Raw genomic sequence first — 21,696 nt, 5'->3', positions numbered from 1 at the left:
ATCTGGAGCGGAGAGGATGAGGTAGGTAGGGGAGGCAAGCTGTGATGGGTATTAGCGTGCCTGGAAGATGGGTGTTTGCTGGGCAGGGGTCAGCTTGGAGAGAGACCCTCAAAGCAAGGTGATGGCTCCAGCCGGTCCGTGTCGAGCATATGGATGCTCCTGGTAAGTCTCTGAGAGCCGGGCCGCACAGCGATCTCAGCGTGAGTATGGCTTTTCTCCGACAGCTTTATTCCCTCCCTGGAGCTGGCCGCATCGAAAGAAAACCTTTCCATTCCATTCTAGGTGTCTGCCCTGCACTCGGTGTCTGGGCGTGGGTGGGTGCTTTTCCCTTAGGTCCTTTGTTTGGTTTGCAGCAGAAGATGCTTCTTGCCATCAAGATCAAATGTACAAGACGTCGCTAAGCGGGATTAGTGAAAGAACAGAAAGTGCATCGTCAGCATTTAAAACGCTTGCGCCACGTCTGTCGCTGAGGGCTGGGCGAACTGGGGAGCACGAGCAGCGTGGTGGTTGTTATCTTTTAATACCTTTGCTGCGCTCCCCTAAGACGCACAGGAGATGGCTTAGTCTGAACGCATCACTGTTGGTCTGCGCGACGCCAAAAACTCAAGCGAGCTTTGGAAGGAAAGAAAAACCCTTCCCGGCTCAAAGCAGTTGCCATTCCCAGCCCCGCGGGAGGTCCCTGGAAGAGTAAGCGCTGCACATTTTTATTTTGTTTTATTTTCTCCTCTTGGAGCAGGGCTGGAAGGAGGCCAATGCTTGGCGCTGCTGGCAGCTGTCAAGAAAAGGACCTCGAGGACCAAAGAAACCAAGGCGAGCACGGCATTTGGGGCTCCCACGTTTGGCACCCACATACAGAGGGCTATTTTGGGGGGTCGTACCCTAAGTTCTGGTGGGGAGGCTTGCCTTTAACTACAGATGGTGTGGCTCACCCGTGTAAGAGCGAGAGCTTCAAATGTGCTGCGTGGAGGTGATGTGCTCTGTTTGTTAATAATCCTCATGGGACTATTGCAGGGTCATCTGGTCAACTTGTTATAGACTAGCTGCCATCAACGGGAAGCTCAGTGCATAGGTTAGAACCCTATGTACTGCACTTTGATTGAAAAGAAAGGAGGAAAAAAAAAAAACCTCTTTCCCCTTTGATCAACTAATGTTACTCTTTTCTCTTTCCTGCTTTTCCTTGCATCCCTCTCTTAGTGAGGTTTTGGCTATGTAAAATGTAGGTGTTCAGTGGGGGTGTATCTTCTTGCCTTGCATAAATGCAAATAAGAGCAAATAGTTATGATCATCCAGCTGTGCATTCTAACAAGCTTGGCAGCATCGTGCTCCAAGTCTAACACTGACGCACGAGGGTGTCTTAAATCCGGGCTCGCAAAATTACCTGCCATCTAGTCGGGTGATAGAGGTGCCCCATATGTGAGATACGACCAACGTTCTTTGGGTCAATAGAGTAGGAAGAAGCAATGAGGTTGTTGTGGCCGTAATTGCATTTGTCGAGCAGTCCCTAGCTACCTGTGTGGGATCGGGATCTTCTGTAACAAGCCTTTAGCCCATACTGCTCTTTCCCCTGGATGCTGGAAGGTGATAACGCTCACCCAGCGGGTGATGCACAGGTGTTAGGGGTGAGGAACGCCTGCGCTGCCCACCCACAGCTGCTGCTGCCCATGCTGGTAGCGCGCTACGGACACGAGGGACCCTGAAATAGGGGGAGTATGGAGCTGTGACATCCCGCTCCACTGAAATCCCTGCCTCCCCGAGGCAGGTTACGATGCTGGGGTGGGTTTAATTACTGGGGATCTCATTATTATACACAAACCCAATGGCTACTGTTCCCCTGCTGATGCAGTGTTATTTTCTGGAAGAACTCTGGATGCCTTGTGATGCTCCCGCAGTCCGTCTGTGCTGTGGGTACCCGGGGAGACGGCAGCGATGCAGATGTCCCCTCCAGCGCTGATCTTCTTTCTTGGTGGGCTGTGATCTACTCCTGGAGATACCTTGGCCAGCCCGCGATGCCATGTGTCTGCTGAGCCACACATCAGCAAGCTGTTAATGTTTAACTGAACGATACCGCGCAAGCCAGGAGCAAAGGTACCGCTCACCTGTGTTTTATCTCAGTTTCCTCTTTCCTGTTAGCACACGGAAACACAAAGGGAAAAATTTCTTCGTGGCAAATATTCTCTGCTGCACAGTTAGGCTTGGGGAATAGATTGATCCACCCAGAGCCTGAGCCCGCTGGAGCGTTTGGAGGGGATAGGGACCCTTGTGCTTCCAGACATCGGAAGGGGCTGTGAGAAGGCCACTGAAAGGGGGAGATGAAAGTTTCCCCCTTTCCACAACTCAGAATCATTTAGGTTGGAAAAGACCTTTAAGATCATTGAGTCCAACCGTTAACCCAGCATCACCAAGCCCGCCCCTAACCCATGTCCCTGAGCACCACATCAACTCTTTTGCTGCTGGCAGATGTCGGGGCCAGGCTTTTCGCCCAGAGGAAGGGCCCTGGAAGCCTTGGGTGGAACGGCTGGGAAGGCGAGGGGTGGTTTAGGGTCTCCCCTTGCTGCAGCTAGAGGGAGGAGAAGCTTCTTGAGACCATCTGGGAAGGTGCTGCTGGAAGAGCCAAAGTGCTCTGCAGGCTCTCAGTACCTGGCAGCTGCGCGCAAAGCTTTTTATTGTTATTACTGAGAGCTTTGCTGGAGATTCACGGTTTAAAGAGGAGTTGAAATTAGCGCTTTAAGCACCACTAAAATCTACTGTTTCAGTTTAATTAGTAAACTTCGTTTCCAAACTTAGTGCCGTTGCCGCTCAGAGGATAACTGAATTTTCTAGGTCACTTTTCTCTTGCAGAACTTATCTTTTTTTTTTTTTTTTTAATGCATTTCTTGCCTATTAACTCAAGTGATCTCAATAACAGTAAGCAGTATGTGCTTACGCATCCTCTGCAAGCGTGCACAACTCTAACCTCATCCAAACCTCACAGGTAGGCTGTATATGATACCAGCAAGCTGTAATTAACAGTTTAGCAGCTTTAGTAACGCTGTAGCTGGGTCGTGCCTGCCTCTGCCCGGCATCACTAGAGAAGGGGCCACCCTCTCGCTGCCCCCTTCTCCCAGCTTGGGACACTTCGGTTGCAAACCAGAACCCGGTGGGGCCAGGGCATCCATGGCAAGCAGTGCAGCAATGTCTGGCCGTTTTCACCCCTGCCAAAGGCCGAGTGGCCGCTGGCTGTCGTCTTGTCCGTGCCAGCCAGTACAGCAGAGGGATGCTGGTTCAGGGAAGGTGCGTTGCAGCCGCAAACGGGGTGTGCTGGTGCCCGGTGAGCTGTGCCTGCAGCAGCGCCCACGTCGAGCTTCTCGTTGCAGCCACTGGAAGAGCATCCCGAGGATGAGCGAGGTTGAGAACCCAAAGGCAGACGCATGTGCCTGCCCTGCCCTCCCCGCTGGCCGCTGGGAATGATGTGCGTGAGGCATCACGGCTTTATCCCCTGCAGAGTAAGAGGTATTTTTATAAGAAGCAGGTTGGGGTTAGGGTTTAGTGAGTCTGTACGTGATGCCTCTGGGGGGGGGGGGGGGAAGTCTGATATTTGTCCTGGGGAAGGCAGCGAGTCAGGCTGTGAAGTCCTCCTGCATTAATCGTGTTAGAGCTCTTCAGATCAAGTGCAAATCCTCCCCTCCGGTAATGACCAAACGGAGCGTTTGGCTGCACGCAGAGGGTGCAGGCTCTCACAGGGTATCGAGGGACACCGGTAAGTGCCGCCAAGGAGGGGAAAGGGGTTTTGCAGCTTTGGCTGGGGCAGTTTTTCCTGGTGAGACCGCAGGGGCGTTCATCCAGCGACACTGTATTTGCTAACGGACGGCGTGGGTGGAACTCGGTGAGCGGGTCCAGTGCTGGCGCGGCCGCTGGCACGAGGGCTGGATGCCTGGTGGCTCGGGCTGTGGGATGTTATTTCTGAGCACTTGCTTGCAGGTGTGTTGGCCCATCTATCACGATAGCTGCAGCCTCCCTTCTAGGGCCCTTTTCTGCAAAGGGCTAAGCGCTCCATCCCCATCCAGCTACATGCGTCGCCCTGCGATGCTGGCGGCGATGCTGACCTTAAACCTGGGCACGTGCTCTAGCCTGGGTCAGGCAGGAGTTACAGAGTGTGATAAAGATGATAAACTATGGGTTATTTGTTAATGTATTTCTATTAAAATCTATGGGACTCCAGACCAGCGAATGCTTTGCTGAATGCATAACATGAAGCTCAAAAATCATGCATTTTGAGTCTCGGTGATGCTTGTGTTAGGGTGGCATTATTGAAATAAGGTACAACTTTCCCCTTGATCCATCATCTGTGGAGTCAAACCTGCCTCATACTGCTCACATCACTCGTTTCTTGCCTAACATTTGGACGGATACATGAATTTCTGGTAGGTGTTTTTGTTTTTCCAGCTCTGCTTTGAAAATTGATAGGAGTGACTGTGTTTTGGAGTGGGGGGGTGGGCATAAAATAAAAAACCAGGTGTGCCAATGCGTTTCACAAAACAAATTGCTGTGCTCATAGGGCATCCTTTGGTATTATACAGCAACGCTGTAGATTTATGGCTGTTCAGCACACAAGCAGGGTGTTAACGCTTGTTACTGCAGATAACGAGCAGCTGCTTTCTAAAACAGACGCGTGTTGGCAGCTCCAGGTGAGCTAAACACCCTGGGTGGAGTGGAGGTATTTCAAAATACGCTAAAAATCAGCCAAACAATTATAATCTGTGTTTTATACTTAACTTGGTAATACTTATTTCCCTTACAGGACGTGGGGACGTTCACGCATGGCGTCTAGCTCTGAAGACGGGTCCTGGGCTACCTGATTGCAGTGGGATTTTGAAGCTCAATGAGAGCATCCTTCTCCTGACACCACCAGTACACCACCCGTACAGCACTGCTGCTCGCCCAAGAAGCTCCCCGGCCGAGGTGTTGCTGAGGGAAGGGCATGTTCCTCGGTGCCTTTGCATCTCCTGGACAGAGCTCAGCTGCCCAGGGATGGGTGTAGGAGGAACGTCGGCGAGCCGGAGCCGGAGCCCCGCCAGCTTTCCCCAGCTACTGCTCAGCGGTGGGTGCGTTGATGCTGACGCTGTTACAGATCAAGGCAATGAAGCACAGTAGGCAGCCGGGGAACAGATGCGTGCACCAAGAGCCGTGCTAAGTGCTCTCAACGTTTCCATATAGCAAAGTGCGGTGCAATGAGTTTGTAATTACCCGCCCTACTGTTTTCTTTAAAGAACTATGAAAACATCTTGCGTGCAACTGCTGAAGGCTGGTAAACCTTTTGTCCTCAGCAAACCTGAGGTCGTCCTTGGAACCTCCAACTGCAATAGCAGTCAGGCTTATCCCTGCGGCTCCTCTCAGGTGTACTTCTGGCTTGTTGCACATGCCAAGATGTTGGGGATAAATATACACAAAGGTTTTTTTCTAATGCTCAGTATTATTGTCAGCATTATTGTCAGTGTTATTTCCTTCTCCAGCACCTGGCCCGATTGCGTGTGCTGGGTAGAAATACCCATGTGTGGTGACATTGTGCTGGGGGGCGTGAGCACGAGATACCTGGATTATGTTGTAAATGCAGCTCAAGCCATTAATACTGAATCAAAACTTGGAAGAGCTGAGCTCTGTAACTGGTGCTGCAGTGACGAAGAGCAGCAGTGCCTCTTACCTCCTAGCTTCCCTCCCCTGGTGACTTGAACTGCCCCACGTCTCTCAGGAGTGAGGCTGGCAACGCCGGAATAGAAAACGCCTGTAGCACCCGCTTTGATGAAAGATGCTTTTATTTTAACCTATTTGCTACCCTACCATTTTTGATTTGCAGCTTATTTGTGACACATCTTGCTTACTGACCTCACAGCCTATGATGTGCAACCACGGCTCCCCATGTCCCTTCACCCCCTCCATCACCTGGTGAGCACCGTCATAGAGATGCAAGGGTGGAAAAATCTGTCTGTTGCATTGGGTTTGGGTTTTTTTTTCCCTGAGGGCTAGCGGCATCGGATGGAAATGGTGCAGCTCTGTTTCCTCCTTGCTGGCAGACTCAGTTTGTGACCCAATGCAGAAAACCCACCCCCTTTCCTAAATCTGTCAGAAAAAGTTACCGGGGCAAGCTGCAGCACGGCTTGCAGGGGATGTCTGGGGCTTAACTGCACCTACAGAGAACATTGTAATAAGAGATTTTAAGAATAAAATGACACTGATTTTATCATGTCTTTTTTCTTTGCATGATCTAAGACCAGTATTTTGAATTTAGTGTTCTACATAGGGCTGGGAGTTTGAGCTGCCACGGCACTGTAGTTCTGCTTTAAATTAATGCTGCATCCAAACTTTCTGTTACAAAAGCCCTTGGAAGATGCAACACCACAACAGAGGAGCTGGCCTAAGTCGCGCACCTGCCTTGCCGAGGGGAGCGGATGAAGAAGGGGAAGAGCGCTGCTGCTGGTTTTGCTTGGCTTTTCTTCAGTTACTAAGTTTTTGTGTGTGTGGGTAGAGCTCAAGCTTGCAGATGTTGTGCTGTAGCAAAGCACAGGTGAACTTCACACTGAAGTGGCAAAAAGACAAAGGTCTGGAAACATACATCATGGCTGAGTTCCTGGAGCAATCTGCTTAATTAACTGATTGATTAATTATCACTTGAGCTGAGGGCTTGAGACTTTAGTGAGCTCATGTATTACAGCCTACAGGAGATGAATCAACTAATTTATATTTTGGACCGGGCTTAAGTGCAGCGCTGGAGCCCGCATGGGATGTATAAACGTGATGGTGAAGCTGTTCCGTGAGCTCTCCGGGGGCAGAGAGCGAGCCAGGAGAACTCCACAGCTGTTCTTGTGTTGACAGAGAGAATAAAACATAAAACACAAAATAAAGGCTAAGTGCTCTATGCTTTCCCTGGGGCATGAGAGTCAGCAGGTAGTAGGTGTAAGGGGAGATGCTTCAAAATAAAAGATGACTGATACCAGTGGCGTGATTATCTTTTATTGGGTACAGTTCAGGTAAAGAGCTCCCTGCAGATGGAGGCAGACACCCCCACCTCCTCCCAGTCTAAGTCAAACACAGCAGCCCTCACCTAACAATGAAAAAATCCCAAGTGGATGAGATGCAGTCCCCCCCTTAGAGTTTATACAAGGAAAACAAATGACTGTGGCCCCTCAGCCACAGGTCCCTAACAGCCCAGAAGACTGACATCTCAAATGTAAAGTGCTCGATGGGCCCAGTCCAGCCCTACATCCCTTACTGACTACATATAGTCTATAGAAATAGAAAACACTTGATCATCTCCAGGCGTAGCTCATGTCCTAAGCCCCTTGTAAAAATAGGAACTGACAGCACAGGAAAAAACCACACCACTGGACACCAAAAGCGATGTGGGGCCATAGGAAATTCAAATGTTCTCTGTCATTTTGCAAATAGGCCCGACACATAAAATGCAAGGACTTTTCCCATCTGTGGCTTCCAGTTCTTGATGTGCCATCCTGAAAAAAACAGGGTGCAGCAGCAGCAGCCTCGGGGATGCTCTTGGAATTCACCCTTCAAAACAAGGAGACAGCAGTAAGAAAAACAACCTCCCAGGATTATGAGGAAGGCACAAAATACATGTAAGCTGTACAAAAGGGACTTACTCCATTAAAGAGCTTGGATCTGTGCCCCAGCAGAGGCACAGTGGTACCCAAGGGCTTGGTCCAAATGCCACCGTGGGGGCACGAGCCCTGGGACAGCACCTGCACTGAGCTCCAAGGGCTCGCTCCAAGCTTGGGTCACCAACAAGCAGCAAGAACACATTTCAGCTCAGAAAAAACACAAGTTACCAGAGATGCATCCCAGCAGACAACAGCTGGACTATCGCTTTGCCTGCAGGCTCCTTCCCTTCCAGCGCTCACGTGGCAATGAGCCGCTCGCTCTCCAAAGATGCTGTGTGAGGAGCGTTGCCTTCCTCACGCCTGCTGAAAAGTCTTGTCTGCATCTTCCCAGGATAAGACTAAATCTCAAAGGCTGTAAAGCAGATTACTCCATTACATCAAAAGAACAGACACTAAAAAGCAACACCCAGGACCCTTCCCTCTGCAGAAAAATAGGGTTGAGCACCCCAAGGACTGTATCCCCAGAAAACTGCTGCACAGAAGTAACTACATTTGCCCAGGGGAGGAAAAAAAGGATGCAATTTTCCTGCAGCCCGCTGTTAAAGAAGGAGTAGGAATTCACCTTTAGACTTTACTAACCTCCTATAATAATTCACACAGGTTTTCGTGCCCCAGAACCCAGGGACGGGGGAAGGAGAGCCGCTGCGGAAAAAGCAGCGTTCTGGCCGACCACACAGCACCTGATCTGACTCCAGAGGCGGCGGGAGTCAGGCGAGATGCCCTCCAGAAGTCCCTTCCAACCTACGTTTCTCCATGAGCCTGCACCAGCTGCAGGATTATTCCCTGCCAAACTGCCAGCCCCGAGAACACAATTATTCCTCACCTTGGATTTGATCGTGCGGTGCCAGCCCCGAGAGAATCGGCTCCGCTCTGTTCCTGTGCCAGCCTCCGCCGCAGAAACCGGGGGCCCCGGGAAACATGCAAAACAACGCCCCCTCCCCAAACACGCACCAGCAGCAACGGAAAAAGCCCACCGTGTAAGGGCTCTTTTCGACTGGGTTGCTTGCAGGGCTGCCTCTCTTCGCTCCCTGTTCAAAGGCAGGTCCTGGGGGCACCCAGCCCAGCTCCCAGAACGGTAGGTGGGTGCTGGGTCCCCTTCCCCGCTCCTCCTCGGGGAACACCAACACAAAGCAGCCACCCGGGGAGCAGGCGAGGGAACCAGTCCCTCCCTCCCTCCACTCAGAAAGTCTTTGCACTGCTTTCTCCCTGCAGGTATTTTCTCTGAAGCAGCTGTGCTTTCTACAAACAAACAAACGACCCATCCTGGCACCATCCCACAGAGCAGGTTTTTCCTATATTTCGAGCCTGCCATTGCTAGGCAGACCCCCTCATCTCAGAGACCGTGCAGGAGGACGCACCTCTTACCTTAACCGCTGCCTTATCGTAGCAAGAACATATGCTACAATACAACCCAGAAGGGGTATTCCATCCGACTCGGTCACAACTGCACCTTCCTTACCCCTCGCCTAAGCTGTCCGGAGTGAGCAGCACCCTCAGCCTCTTAGACATTACAGCAGTAAGTTTTACAGGGAGAGAATTTCCAGATAATTTAACTCCTGCTTGTTTCTCCCAGGAGAAAGGCACGCAGCCCGCAGGACCTCGGCTAGTCGGCTGAGCAACGCTTCCTGCAGGACACCCAGCCTCCCTCATGGCATCGCCTCCCCAGAAACCGAGGATGCAGAACTCAGCCCCCGCTGCAGAAAGCGCTCGGCAGAGCCCCAGCAAGCCCGCAGGGTTCGCTGCCATGGGCAGCACCAAGCAGCAGCAGTGCCCAACGCACCTGCAAGGCAACGGGTGGCATCGCAGCAGTGTGGGGCACGGTCACAACGGGACCTTCCCGAGGCTATGGCACCGGAGACACCTCACATCACCTTTATAGCTACGCGCAGATTGCTAGAGTCACTGCAGCTTCTGCGCTGAGTACCCTTCATCCTCCTGATGACCAGTGTCCTTTCTGGCAGTAAAAGCACCTTCTGCTTCCTCGGACGGACGAAACCCCGCTGCTCCCAATAAAACCGGTGGCACGCTGCAGTCCCGAAGTCACCAGGCTTCCCATCGGAGGTGGCCTCCGTGGTACAGGGGGAAATGACATCCTTCTGCCGCTTCCCCAGCACGGACACCTGGAAGGAACAGTAACGCGCACACAGCCGGCGTCAGCAGAAGCTGCAAAGCAGCAAGCAAAAGCGTGCAAAGCCTCGGGTGCTTCACTTACTGCGATGCAGTCGGGCGGAGGAAAGGCGCAGTCCAGGGGGCTGCACGCTCCCCCCCGGCCCCAGCATTTGCAGGGGGCAGGTGAGGAGGTGGAGGGGCCGAGGGTCCCTTCCAGGGGAACCTGTGCTCTGGCATGAAAGCAGGCGAGAGGCTCCCGGCCCCGGGCAGCCAGCCCTGGAGAGGTTTCTGGCTCCGGAGCGGCCTCCAGCCCAGGCTCAGAGGAAGGATCTGGACCAGCTCGTGTTGCCATGGAGACCGCAGGGCCTTAAGAGGATGCTCAGAGGAAAATTCAGAGGTCAGCCTGGCTCCCCCTGCCCCTTCTGCTCTCACATCCAGAGATCAAAGGGACCATCCAGGGAAGCCCAAGGCATGGCAAACAGAAAACTGGCTAAGTCGCCCACCTCCCCCCAGGAAACACAGCCAGACTGTAGGACCCACAGCTCCACAAAGCTGTACGGAGGGAAGATGAGGAAGCCTCTGGAAAACGGGAATATTCCCAAGCTGTTCCAGTTAGAGCCAGCAATTTTTGGAAGAGGACATTAAGCTTCACAGCCCATGCCCCATCACCTCCTCCCCTTCTCTCTGCCATTGCAGGGTCTTTACCCACTCCCACCGACATACACCACAGCAACCTTTTGGGGAGAACGACCCCCTTCCCCCAGGTCCCAGCCTGAAATAAACCAGCCTGCCTTACACCGTCCCGGCAGCCCGCACGGAGAGCCTACAGGCCAGGGGTTAAGTGCTCCTGCAACGAAGCACAGGCTCCCCATGGGTCACCGGTACATACAGCAAAAGCCTCACATTTTTAACGTGCTCGTTCCTGCAGAATCAAGTCTACATGCATTACTGCCTTGGCTCAGTGCAGCTCCCACCCCACCTGCAGCCAAGCTACTGGTGCCTGCTGGGATCCACGGGCGAATCCGGGGAGTGGTGCCCGGCACGGGTTGAGGATGCCCCAATTCCTGCACCGGAGAACCAGCTTTGAAGCCCACTGCCTTACAGCTCCCCGAGGCTTCCAGCCCGGGCTAAGAATTGCAGCCAGGTGATTTGCACGGGGTCCCACCGAGACCCCAGAGCACGAACAGCTTTTGACAGCGGCCGAGAACCCCCCACAGAGGCAGCACAACCCAGAGCCAGCACAGACGGGATTATTACACCAACTTCATTTGCTGTCCTGCTTACAGCATATAGATCAATGCTCATTTCCAGCAGCTTGCTGTGTTTTCAAAGGCTTGACCGAGAGATTTTCCCACTTCCCCAAGTACTTAACATCAGCACGTGCTCGCCCTCCCCTGCCCTGCCTTACTCTTATTACTCTGCTTGCCAGTTACCTGCTACTGTGTCCTATAAAACCAATCCTTCTCTGGCTCATCACACTTTGGCCCTTGCTGTGCCTCTGTCATCCCAACGGAGCCACGAGCAAAGCACCGATGCAGACTACCGAGCTGCAACCGCTCTGGAGACCCGCACAAAGAACCCCCCCCTTGCAATGACACCCGATTCAGGAGCTGCACTAGAGCCGGACAGAAGGACGCAGGACACCCAGCCTCGAGATCTGCGGCTTGCTCTCCGGAACAGCGACGCTCAGGGCTAAACCCCCCACGTCTGAGGATGAGGAGGTCTGATGCGCTCCCCCAGGTTAACGTCACCTTTCGATGGAGCAGCCCAGGGAAAGGCACCGCATCACCGCACTCAGTCGGGCTCCTCTTGATCAAAACCACGCTCTACATGCCTCCGGGTGTTGCTTTCCACATGAAAGACAAGCCAGGCTAGGAAAAGAAATCCACCCACATTGCATCCACCCAGCGGTGGGCACAGAAGGGTTTCAACGCACGTTACCCCCGCTGCACCCTCCGAGAAGCGGCACCAACACGCAGCTTTACAGGGAGGAGACCGAGGGATCCAGCACTCCCTCCTCCGCTCAGCGCTCTCGGTTACCAAATCCCTGCAAACCTCCTTTTTCCTTCACCGAGAGCTACGCTGCTCCTCTTAGAAGGAACAGAGAGGACTACTTGGTTTGTTAAATCATAGTTTTCTCCAAAACGCAGCTCTCCACCACTCTCTGTGAGTCTTTCACCAACCAGCTACTCCACCACGCTTCAGATCATCTCATTTTTAAGTGTCTTATCGCAATAAAACCTTTGACACATCCCCCCGACGGGCTCCCTGCTGGGACAGCGGCCCCTTACTTGCCGTGCGGCCAGCAGCAGTAACATCTGGGTCACATCTTAGCACCGATCTTCAAGTGACTACTTCTAAAACATCGCTTTTCAGAAGCTGCAGTCAAAATCCATCATAAAGAATCGATCCCGAGCACTTGGCGGTCTGCGCCAAAGCAGGTAGCTAATAGACTTTGATCCCAGCCTGACGTATTTATTTTGTAGGACTAATAGAATTTAATCGAAGGAAAAAAAATCTAATACCCAAATTCAATTCTGGAATTCAATCCACAGCCTCTAATTTGTTTCTCTTTCAGGTCACCCTACCTGAGGGTGCAGTCCAAGAACCAGCTTTGGACTGATGATCTGCTTCCCCATCATTTCAATTGACTTTACAGTTTAAAATCAGAACTCTTTCCCAAGCAGTTATGACAAGGCAACAGACGGCACTTTCTAGGGCAGCATCTGTTCTTTCCTGCAGAGTCTGAATAATTTAACCAGAACGTGGAAGTTCCAGCGGAACCAAGGAGCCCATGTTTAAGGAGAAACGGGACACACCATCATTTCCTCTTCAAAACCGCCGAGCCCCCGCGGTTCCTCCGCCCTCCTCCCCCCCTCTCCATCCAGACCCACCGGGAACCGCTCCGGTCAGTGCGATGGAAGATCAGTTCTGTCTCCTGGCCTCCTACAACAGCGTTCGAACGGCGATGACTCTTCGGTCATTTCACCGAGACGTGATCGAGGAGGAATGTGCATTCAAGGTCACACTTCAAAGAAGGAAAAGAGAAACAGAATGACATACGGGAGCAGAGACAGCTGTGGGCTGCACAGGCTGCCAGTTAGAGGTGTTCTGCAAGAGAGAGTTAAACCGAACAGTCATTTCCCTTCGCAAAGCAAAAACAAGAGAAGCGATACAGCAAACACCAACCCAAGTTTGCCAATTACTGCCCCAGGCTCTTCAGGTCTTCGAAGCGTCTCAGCTCCTTGCATGCTGCCAGTTGTGGATGGCCGGAAACTGTGTCGCTGCTGGAGGCTCATCTTTTTCTACGCCCTCTTATCTACAAATTCCAAGATCTCCCACAGCCCCCCTTCCTCTGCCCTGTTTCTAAGGCCTGCAGGCAACACAGGCCCCCCAGCACACCACCAGCAGCCACCAGTGCTCCCCAGATCCCCCTCCCCACTGCCTGGAACGGTTCCTACAGCCGGCTGGGAAGGGCAGGTGGACAGGAGCGGCAGGAACAGCTCGGCGCTTTGGCTCCGCTCGCTCCCAGAAGCCGTGCCAGCGGCCGCCTTCATCCAGGGAGCAGTTTGGGCACGTTCAGCACCGCAGAACCATCGGCAGCGTCTTCTACAAACCAGCAGAGGACAAACCGCAGCCACAGCTCTAACTGACCTGCGCTCCAAGGGCTGCAGTGTGCGAGGGCACAGAGCTAAGGAGTCCCGGGCGCTGGCGTAGCATCGTGCCTCCTCTTCTCCGCAAAGGTCAGCAGGATCTGGGAATACCACAAAAGCCTCCGGGCACGGCTATGTGTTCTCACCACCAGCACGTTCCTTCTGGCCGAAGCAGAGGTGGACAAAAAGGTCTCCGCAGGTTTGGCAAGGACACGGCGGGAGGAGTGAGAAACGAAGCGAGGCCGTGAATAAAGAGAAGAAACGCTCTGGAAGTTAAAGTGTTTATTGATGTGTTTAAACTTTGTACATTCCCCACAGACCACACTAAGGAGTTTGCAGGTAAATCTGTGCATAGTGGGAAGAGACACGGAAGGGGGAAGAAAAAAATAAAGTCACAGGAAAAATAGAAAAAATACACCACAGGTTACCAGAACCTCCAGATTTAAAAAAGCCGTGAGCATTAACACCAACTATACAAGCATTACAAAGACATGATGGTGAGTGGAACAATACCCCTTTTGTTCTTCCGGGGGGCCTATGCATCCAAATTCCCTTAAAGCCGGCAGTATCCCTTTCCCAACTCATCCCTCTCTTCCCTCCCCAGTTCAAGCGAGCTCCGCGCTCACCAGCCACCGAGGTACTGATTATTGCAGTGATTTGTCATTTCTGGGCAACCACCCAAAGCCGTGCCTGTGGCCCTACATCACCGAAAAAGAGATGCAAAGGCTCAAAAATCTGCCTCTCAACTACTTACCACGTTGGTGAGGCAGGAGAGCTGGGGAAAATTAGAAAGTAGTAGTAGCAAGAGGGGGCTGTTAATGCCAGGTGAGTACTGAAGGAAACCGGTTCAGAACAGAAGATTTAAATTCAATACCAGGAATTTCCAACTCTAGAGCAGAACTGAATCTGGAAGGGGAATGTGCAGACCCCAGTATGCACAAACCATGTTCTAACATTCCACTAGAATAACTATAAACAGAGATGCTAGAAGCCTTTTAACTCCTTGCCTCCAGGGAGTCTTGATTCCTAGAGCCCAAACTGCTAAGCAGCAGGGTGCACACCACTGGCATATGAGGATGGGTTTTTTTCTTTTTTTTTTTTTTTTTCTTTTTTTTTTCTTTCTTTTTTTTTTTTCTCATTATAAGGACTTTTGTTAGTTACCATTCCCAATTGCTTCCTTGCTTATGCTGTCACAGATCCTATCCCTAAATTAATCTCTTTGCAACTCCCAGCGAAATTCACTTAATTAAAAAAAAAAAAAAAAGAAAAAAGAAAAAAAGGAAAAAAAGAATACTGCTTTATATATAAAAGCCAAAATGACTGAAGAGCCACAACTGTCTCCTTTTTACAAGGTGGGCTGGTACAAATGACCCTCAATATACAGGTGGTCTATCAGAAATAAAAATCAACATTTCCCATTTTATATATATAGAGCTTGTATCAGACAACAGTACAACGGAACTGGTATTTTTCAGATTATTTAAAAAAAAACAAACCTACATCTCAGTCAAATATCTGCAATAGATCCATTTTTCCCATTTAAGGAGATTTATATATCATATTGTTATATTATCATTTCTTCACCCATTTAAAAGAATGGAAATTGCAACTCTACAGTAGTAATTATAGTCTTAATGATCCAGGAGTTCTGAATGTAAGATGAAGTCCTCTCGAAGCAACTGTTGGTCAGTAGTTGATCCAAACCGCTGGACCACTTTGGCCCTCCGCCCTGCGCCTCTTCCCCGTCAGGGCTGTCGTATCTTCATCTCTTCTATATCTGCATCTGCTCCAGGTATTTGTAAGTGGGGTTCTCGTAGCCATGGTTTTGCATCTTGCTCAGATGCCGCTCTTCTGGGGTAAGCATCGGGTCAACCTTTAGAAAGACCAGACCGTTACTGGTCAATGGAGGTACTCTGGCCTTGTTTCACAGTAACAAGTGCCAACAGACAAACGCTGGACAGATACCGTGGCAAGCAGTAAACAGGGGAAAAAAGGTAAGCCACAAAAACCAGTTTGCTTAACAGAGTTCCTTGCCTGGGTGCTAACAACTCCTGCCCGCCCCTGCCTCTTTGGGGACGTTCTCCACAAATCTCTAATTAAAGTTCACTAACGTTATAAATTTGGGACCTCCTTCTCTCATGACAAAGGTCGCTCTGCTTTCCCGCATCGGTCGGGCAAAGGGGAAGAGCAGCTTTCTCTGGACTCCATTGAGTCATCATTAGAAATGTGCGTGTTGGGAGCACAAGGAAGAAGGAGGAACCGCTCTTCAGCGTTCAGCCGACCGCACGGTCCTTAACGGTTGTTATATTACTCAGGACAAACTGCTGAAGATTGACTGACTGACTCCCCCACTAAGGATACCGCCTGAAAAGCTCATTCTCTGCTAAATCCTGCCCTGAGCCAGACAGGGAAGCCTAACTGAATTCCTGGTGATAAGCAAATACAACTGTGAAGTGACAGGTCCCAGCACGTCACGCCAATGATCGATGCCTGCATACTAATAAACAAGCAGTGAAGATGGCAGCATCTGCAGAGTTAAGTCCCACCTAGCTAGGAGCAGAGCCACTGATGGCTTGGCAGCTACTGCCATCTTCGCCCCCTACACACACCATGTGATTCGATGCTGACTATTTTCATCCTCTGTTATGGAGCAGGAGTTGTTTCTCACCTCCACAATTCCATGGCTGATGGTCCCATACTGCCTCTTCCTCAGCATCACCAAGCTGATGACTATAACAGTAGCTATGGCAACAGCAATCACCAACAGACCAATAAGGGCGCTGCTGCTGAAACTGAAGTCATCGCGAAGCGAGTTGTCATTATCCTGGAGGGAAGAAAACAACGGAGCAGGTAGAGGAAGAGCGATGCGGGAGATGCGCTGCGAAATGCAAACCTAAAAGGTGGCCACCACTAAGGTCTTCAGCCATCTGTGGTATCGAGACGCGACTGATTACACTTAGCGTAAGTATTTCACCTCCAAGTCTTTCACCAAAGGGTAACAAACACAAAATTCTTTTCCCTGCTTAGGCATTCTGGACAGGCACCGACCCACACCGCTTTCCTATCCTGCAAAACACCTCTGCAACGGAAGAGCGCGGGTAGAATCTAACGTGTGTTTTCTGTTTACATCTTTATGCAGAGAGGCCCTGACACTTTGTGCTCCCCAGGACCTCCCAGAGCAGCATCAAGGCACCAACCCCCCAATTCAGTAACAGACAGGAACCGAATGCCAGCTTTAGGACTTTGCTGATCACCAGACTCAGTAGCCACATACGTACCGGCTCGTCCACCAGCCCACCAACACGCTCCGCATTGAAAATCATTTCCTTCACATCAAGGGTTTCATCAATTACCTGAAAACAGTCACAAAAGCGTTTTATGAAAGGAGCCGTACAAAACAGGTGGGAGCAGGAATACGAAGAACGACAGGAGACCTTTAACAAATGCTAGCAAAGGCTCAGAACCACCCACCATCTCTCCCCTGCTCTCAACAGCGTGGGATGTTCTCTGACTTTGAAAGCCATCTGAGTTAGTACCACAACCATTTGGATGTTGAGCCTACCTCGAACTAAAGACCCAAGTGACACCCTAGGCCCTAGCCTTGGACACAGCATTTCTGGCATGTAAGATCCAACCTGTGGCTTTAAAACAGTTTTGAAAGGAAACTCTCAGAAGTCCACTTTTTTTTAAAAAAAAAAACACCAGGGAACTGAGGCAACGCGGCTGCCACTACAACCTAGTGAATTATTTACACTGTAGGCAAAGCTAATACCTGCTGGGTCACCTTCGGAAGAAGGCAAGGCCCTTCCGGCTACAAAAAATAGGTGGGGAGACAGATGGAACACACCAGCACTCGCCGTGTTCAGCTGGCAAGCTACCTTGCTAAAATAAAGGTGTATCAAAGGGGTCTCCACTTGGGAATGCAGTTGTTAGATCAGACAGCTCTCCGGCTCAGGCCGCCGAAGATCTAGCTCTCCCTCCTTCCCTCACCCTCCCACCCTTCTGATGCTAATCAGTATTAAGAGCCTACAACAGTCAGAAAACTGACTCCCCCACACCATATGGATAATGAATACACCGACATTCCGTAAGCAGGAATGAGACACGGAAATAAGCCACTGCTGTTAATTAGTGTCCACAGCGGGCTTTGCTTTACAACGTAAAGGTGGAGAGCTCACCACATTTTCATCCACTTTGTTCTTGCTGTTAATCACTTTTTCTTCTGCGCCAATCAGCCCATCCAACTCCGTCATGCCAGAACCTGCACCAAAAGAGCAAGGCAGGGACCGTCAGCCAGCCCTCAGCAACGTTTAGGAAGGGTTACTACTCTTTGTGGAGCTGCCACGGCTAGCGTGTTTAACCGCACAGACCGCTGGTTATTAATCTGTCTTCATGCTGTTGTGTCAGAAGGGGAGCTCGTAAGCTACGCTACAGCGACAAGTGATCGGGGGCGGGGGGGGTCTGTTAATGAGGGGAAATGAGGTGGCAATGAGAGGAGCAGACAAGACTCACCAAAACCGGGCTGAAGTGTAAATCCAGAAATACCATACTGTTAAGCGCTGCTGTTAGAAGGTCCAAGGCAACGTGTAATGCAAATTGTGAGTGCACAGTTCCTTTCTGCAAATGTCACCCCGGGTCACCAGCACCTCGGCGTGACCCCCACGACAGAAGCACACGTCTCCTCCCTGCCGGGAGCCGGCGCGCGGGGAACGCTTTCAGCCGCACGGTCAGCATCACGGCAAGCGCATCAGCAAGTGCCTCGGGAATGAGAATTTCAAGGTCACCCAGCGTGGCTCTGTAATGAGCTGCTGTCCCGTATCTGGCACGAGCCCAGAAACAATAAATCCCAGGGCAAGGGAGGAGCAAAGAACTACACTCGCCTTTGTACCACATCACTCACTCATTTCTAAGCTGAAACTACTATAGGCTCAAGAGAAGAATATCAATTCACAGAAGGCGGCTGCTCTGCATAAACCGTTTTGATTTGAAGCGTTTATAAATAGATCAGATCAATAAGAGAAGAGTCTGATGCAAGATGCTCAGACCTAACACAACAGAGCCAGTCAGGAGAACGCCAGCTTTCCATTATCAGCAGGGACAGCGTAACGCCCTTCACAACACCTATGCCTCCCGAACGCAAAAGCAGGAGGACAGCAAAGCCCCAAACCGACAGCGGGGTCTCTCCAACGAGGAGCACAAGGCGGGGGAAATAGTACTACAGCGCTTAACACTTTGCCGGTGACTGCACACACCTCTCCGCAAGCTGCTGAGCTTGCAGGTTGCCTAAGACATTATATGCCAACGGCTGCTGAAATTGGCAGCACGTTCTTTGATGAGATGCAAGGAGAGGCTATAGCTGGCTCCAAGGCAAGTTTTTTTACAGTGACAAGCTTTTACTGCCTGAAAATGCCAAGGAAACTAACGTTTCACTCCAGCTCCTCCCAAAAGAAGCATCTTGGGTTTTAGTGCATCCCCTTTTCCTGTACGGTTCTTTGGAGACAGTAATCATATTCCAGGCACGGCCAAGACTGCCAGTCTGACTTCTCATGGCTGCCGAAGCAGGTCATGTTATTGTGAAAGTCAATGATGGGGATTTTCTGGAGAGCCTAGCCACAAATGGTTTTTAGAGAACTACTGTGTCAGCTTTTGGCCTATGGCTGCTTTATTCGATTCTCAGGAGCTAACGTAGCATACTCTCCAGGGCTGGGAGTTCAGCTGCTGCACTGAGCTTTGCTACTTATCACAGAGTGCTGTACCAAATAACAGACCCAGTTCTACGTAGCTCAAAGGCACGCTTCAGTTTATATACTTCCCAGAGGAAAAAAACTACACACATACACAAAAAATCCTCCTGAACTTCCTAGCAGCCCTCATGAAGTTCAAGGAAAAGGGAAGGGAGGGAGCAAGTGCAGGATATAAGCTTTGTCTCCAAGTCACCAGCCACTCTTCCATTTAGCCAAAAGGGGAGAACCAGTTTATATTTATTGCCCGTAAGCCAACAAAGTAGTTGTCCAATTAAAACCAAACCAAAATCAAACTAAAAGCTGTCCCAATTCTTTCCAGAGCAGCCAGTATGCTGAATTAGCTGTACGCTCTTCCACAAGAGGGATGAAGGTGACTTGCATTAGCAGAGAAACACCAATAATGAGAATCGTTTCAATCTATCCGGTCTTCACCACGTTACAAAACTATTTGTGTTCATATTAAATGGTTATTAGCAAAATCCTCTGCTCTCCTTTGAGATTCCACACGATGTGTTTGGAACCAAAGGCACAAGATTAAAATGCCAGCTTTACTCCGCACCCATAGCACTTGCTCCGCAGGTCTGCTCTCTCACTTTCAGAATTAGCCTTCCATTTCTACTTTGGGAACTGGATCTGCAGTAGCAGGTCACCCAGGCCCAATTTTTATCTGAGACCATATCATTAACAAAGAAGTTAATTTAATGCCAGTATTTCCATGTCGCTCTAAAAGCCCAGGCAGTCCCTTTTTAGCCAGGCACTGAGTTACTGCACAGTTAATAATGACCTAAAGGAGAACTGGATAATCACACAGGCTTTGCTAGTACGGAGTGATGCTACGTGTGAAAAGGTGATGCTGAGGAGACCACAAACACAAAATCTCCTAATTTATCTGTCCTAGACTAGCTACACTCCGTAATAATCTGCGAGGACATTTAGCTGGGCAACACAGCCCCCGTCCGCTGCGGTGCTCTCGTTCCTAGTTTAGGGCAGCGAGGACAGATCCCACAGCAGGCAGAAGAGCCTCTAGACTATTCACCATCAGCACCGCGAGGTTTATTTTGAGAAGCGTCAAACATGAGTACGCGTGGAGAGATGCAAAGGACCACACAGCTGCAGACAGACTGCCAGCCCCCATTTCTTGAGGTCGAAGCTACTCCGTGCACCCTCAGACACCACGCCAGCCCATCAGGGAGGAACACACACAATCAACTAGATGCTCAGACTAGATCGTTTCTTCAACACTAGGTCTAAACAAGCAAAATCAGAAGTTACTGAACTAAATGAGAGCAGGGAAATGAAAATCAAGGTGAGTGTGAAACTAAAATGAAGCTATCAAACACACTGAGAAGGTAGGAGAGTGATCAAAAGCACTGTGAGGGAGCAGCTTAGAACCAACCTTTTTTCATTGGATGGTACAAATCCGGCTGAGGATCTAGCAGGAGGGAAAACAAAAACAAAAATAGCAGAGAAAGGAGATTAAGAGAGAAAGGAAAAAAGGCTTGCGCATGATTTCTGACTCAGACCCTGGGAAAAGCTTTTAGTCTACAGCTTTCTTTAAGCTCAGACTCTGTTCAAGCATTTTTAAAATTAATACACACACACACACACCAGCTGTCAACACCCAATGATACCAAAAAATATAGATATATATTTTTTAAAAAATAAAGAGAATTCCTGCATCCCTTCAGCAGGTCACAGCACAAAGCCTTAACATCTCACATGAGAGCGTTTTGGTTAAAGACTGAAAATTAATTCCAGAGTCAAGCCACACAGCAAAAATTTAACGCTCCCTGTAAAATGGAAAGAGATAAAACAATTTTGCAAAGAGAAGAATTGGGGAAGTCAAGACAGCAGCCCAGTGCAAATTACCGGCTGCACCACCTCTTTCCAGCGTACTGAGGGATACTGCTGGGGTGATGGCTTTACTCTTAGATCACCCAAAGGGACGGAGCTTTACGTTCCACTGCGCTGAGCCTACGGGCTAAAGAAAAGCGCCTCTGTTGTGTAAAGCCGGTGAACCCTATTTTCAGTTCCACATACCTTCACTTTCAGGCAAGGCTGGGAAGGTTTTCACCTGGAACGGACGGAAAGGTTTGCCCTCCAGGGGAATTTCTTCACTCTCCTCAGAGCTCACTCTGACATCCACCTGGGATTCAGAAATGGAGGATGTGAACTGATCCATATCTGCACGTTGCTCCTGAAGCAGCTCATCTGAAAGGAGTAAGAGGAAATATTACACAAACTGCATGAAGCCTGGCAGGGACAGAAAGGGGCAGATGGCTTGAACCTAGCTGAGGCAGGGCTGCAGGGGAACACTGCTCAGGGCTGCCAGGTTATCTTATCTTGCATGCTCTGAAGTCTCATCTCGAATTCTCAGTAAAGGCGTTGGCTAGAAATAGGTACAAATAAGGGCCAAGTGATTTGATGTGGCAAGAGGTTTTGGCAAGATGGGATTAAACGATAAAGCGGGAAAGCATCTGCTTATTTTTAAGGATCTTTTTCACACACACACACACACACACACCCCCACACACACACCACCCC

General features: G+C 50.4%; 1 protein-coding gene across 6 annotated transcripts in view; it reads right to left on the bottom strand.

The window, feature by feature from the left end:
• Positions 1-13,675: 13,675 nt before the first annotated feature.
• APLP2 (amyloid beta precursor like protein 2) overlaps positions 13,676-21,696 on the bottom strand; it is a 47,650-nt gene continuing 39,629 nt past the window's right edge. For 2 of the 6 annotated variants that reach the window (XM_055819290.1, XM_055819294.1), the window contains 6 exons: positions 21,193-21,363; positions 20,549-20,584; positions 17,587-17,669; positions 16,687-16,761; positions 16,077-16,232; positions 13,676-15,281 (listed from right to left, as the gene is read on the bottom strand). In XM_055819290.1, the coding sequence (XP_055675265.1) occupies positions 15,180-15,281; positions 16,077-16,232; positions 16,687-16,761; positions 17,587-17,669; positions 20,549-20,584; positions 21,193-21,363 (623 nt within the window). In that variant the 3' untranslated portion in view covers positions 13,676-15,179. The remainder of the gene's footprint in view (positions 15,282-16,076; positions 16,233-16,686; positions 16,762-17,586; positions 17,670-20,548; positions 20,585-21,192; positions 21,364-21,696) is intronic. The other 4 variants (XM_055819292.1, XM_055819295.1, XM_055819291.1 and 1 more) reach the window with 3 other exon arrangements.

The sequence above is a fragment of the Falco peregrinus genome, chromosome 15 (assembly GCF_023634155.1).
Source record: "Falco peregrinus isolate bFalPer1 chromosome 15, bFalPer1.pri, whole genome shotgun sequence".
Taxonomy (NCBI): domain Eukaryota; kingdom Metazoa; phylum Chordata; class Aves; order Falconiformes; family Falconidae; genus Falco; species Falco peregrinus.
The sequence above is the reverse complement of the archived record's forward strand: the minus strand, read 5'-3'. Positions and strand labels throughout refer to the sequence as shown.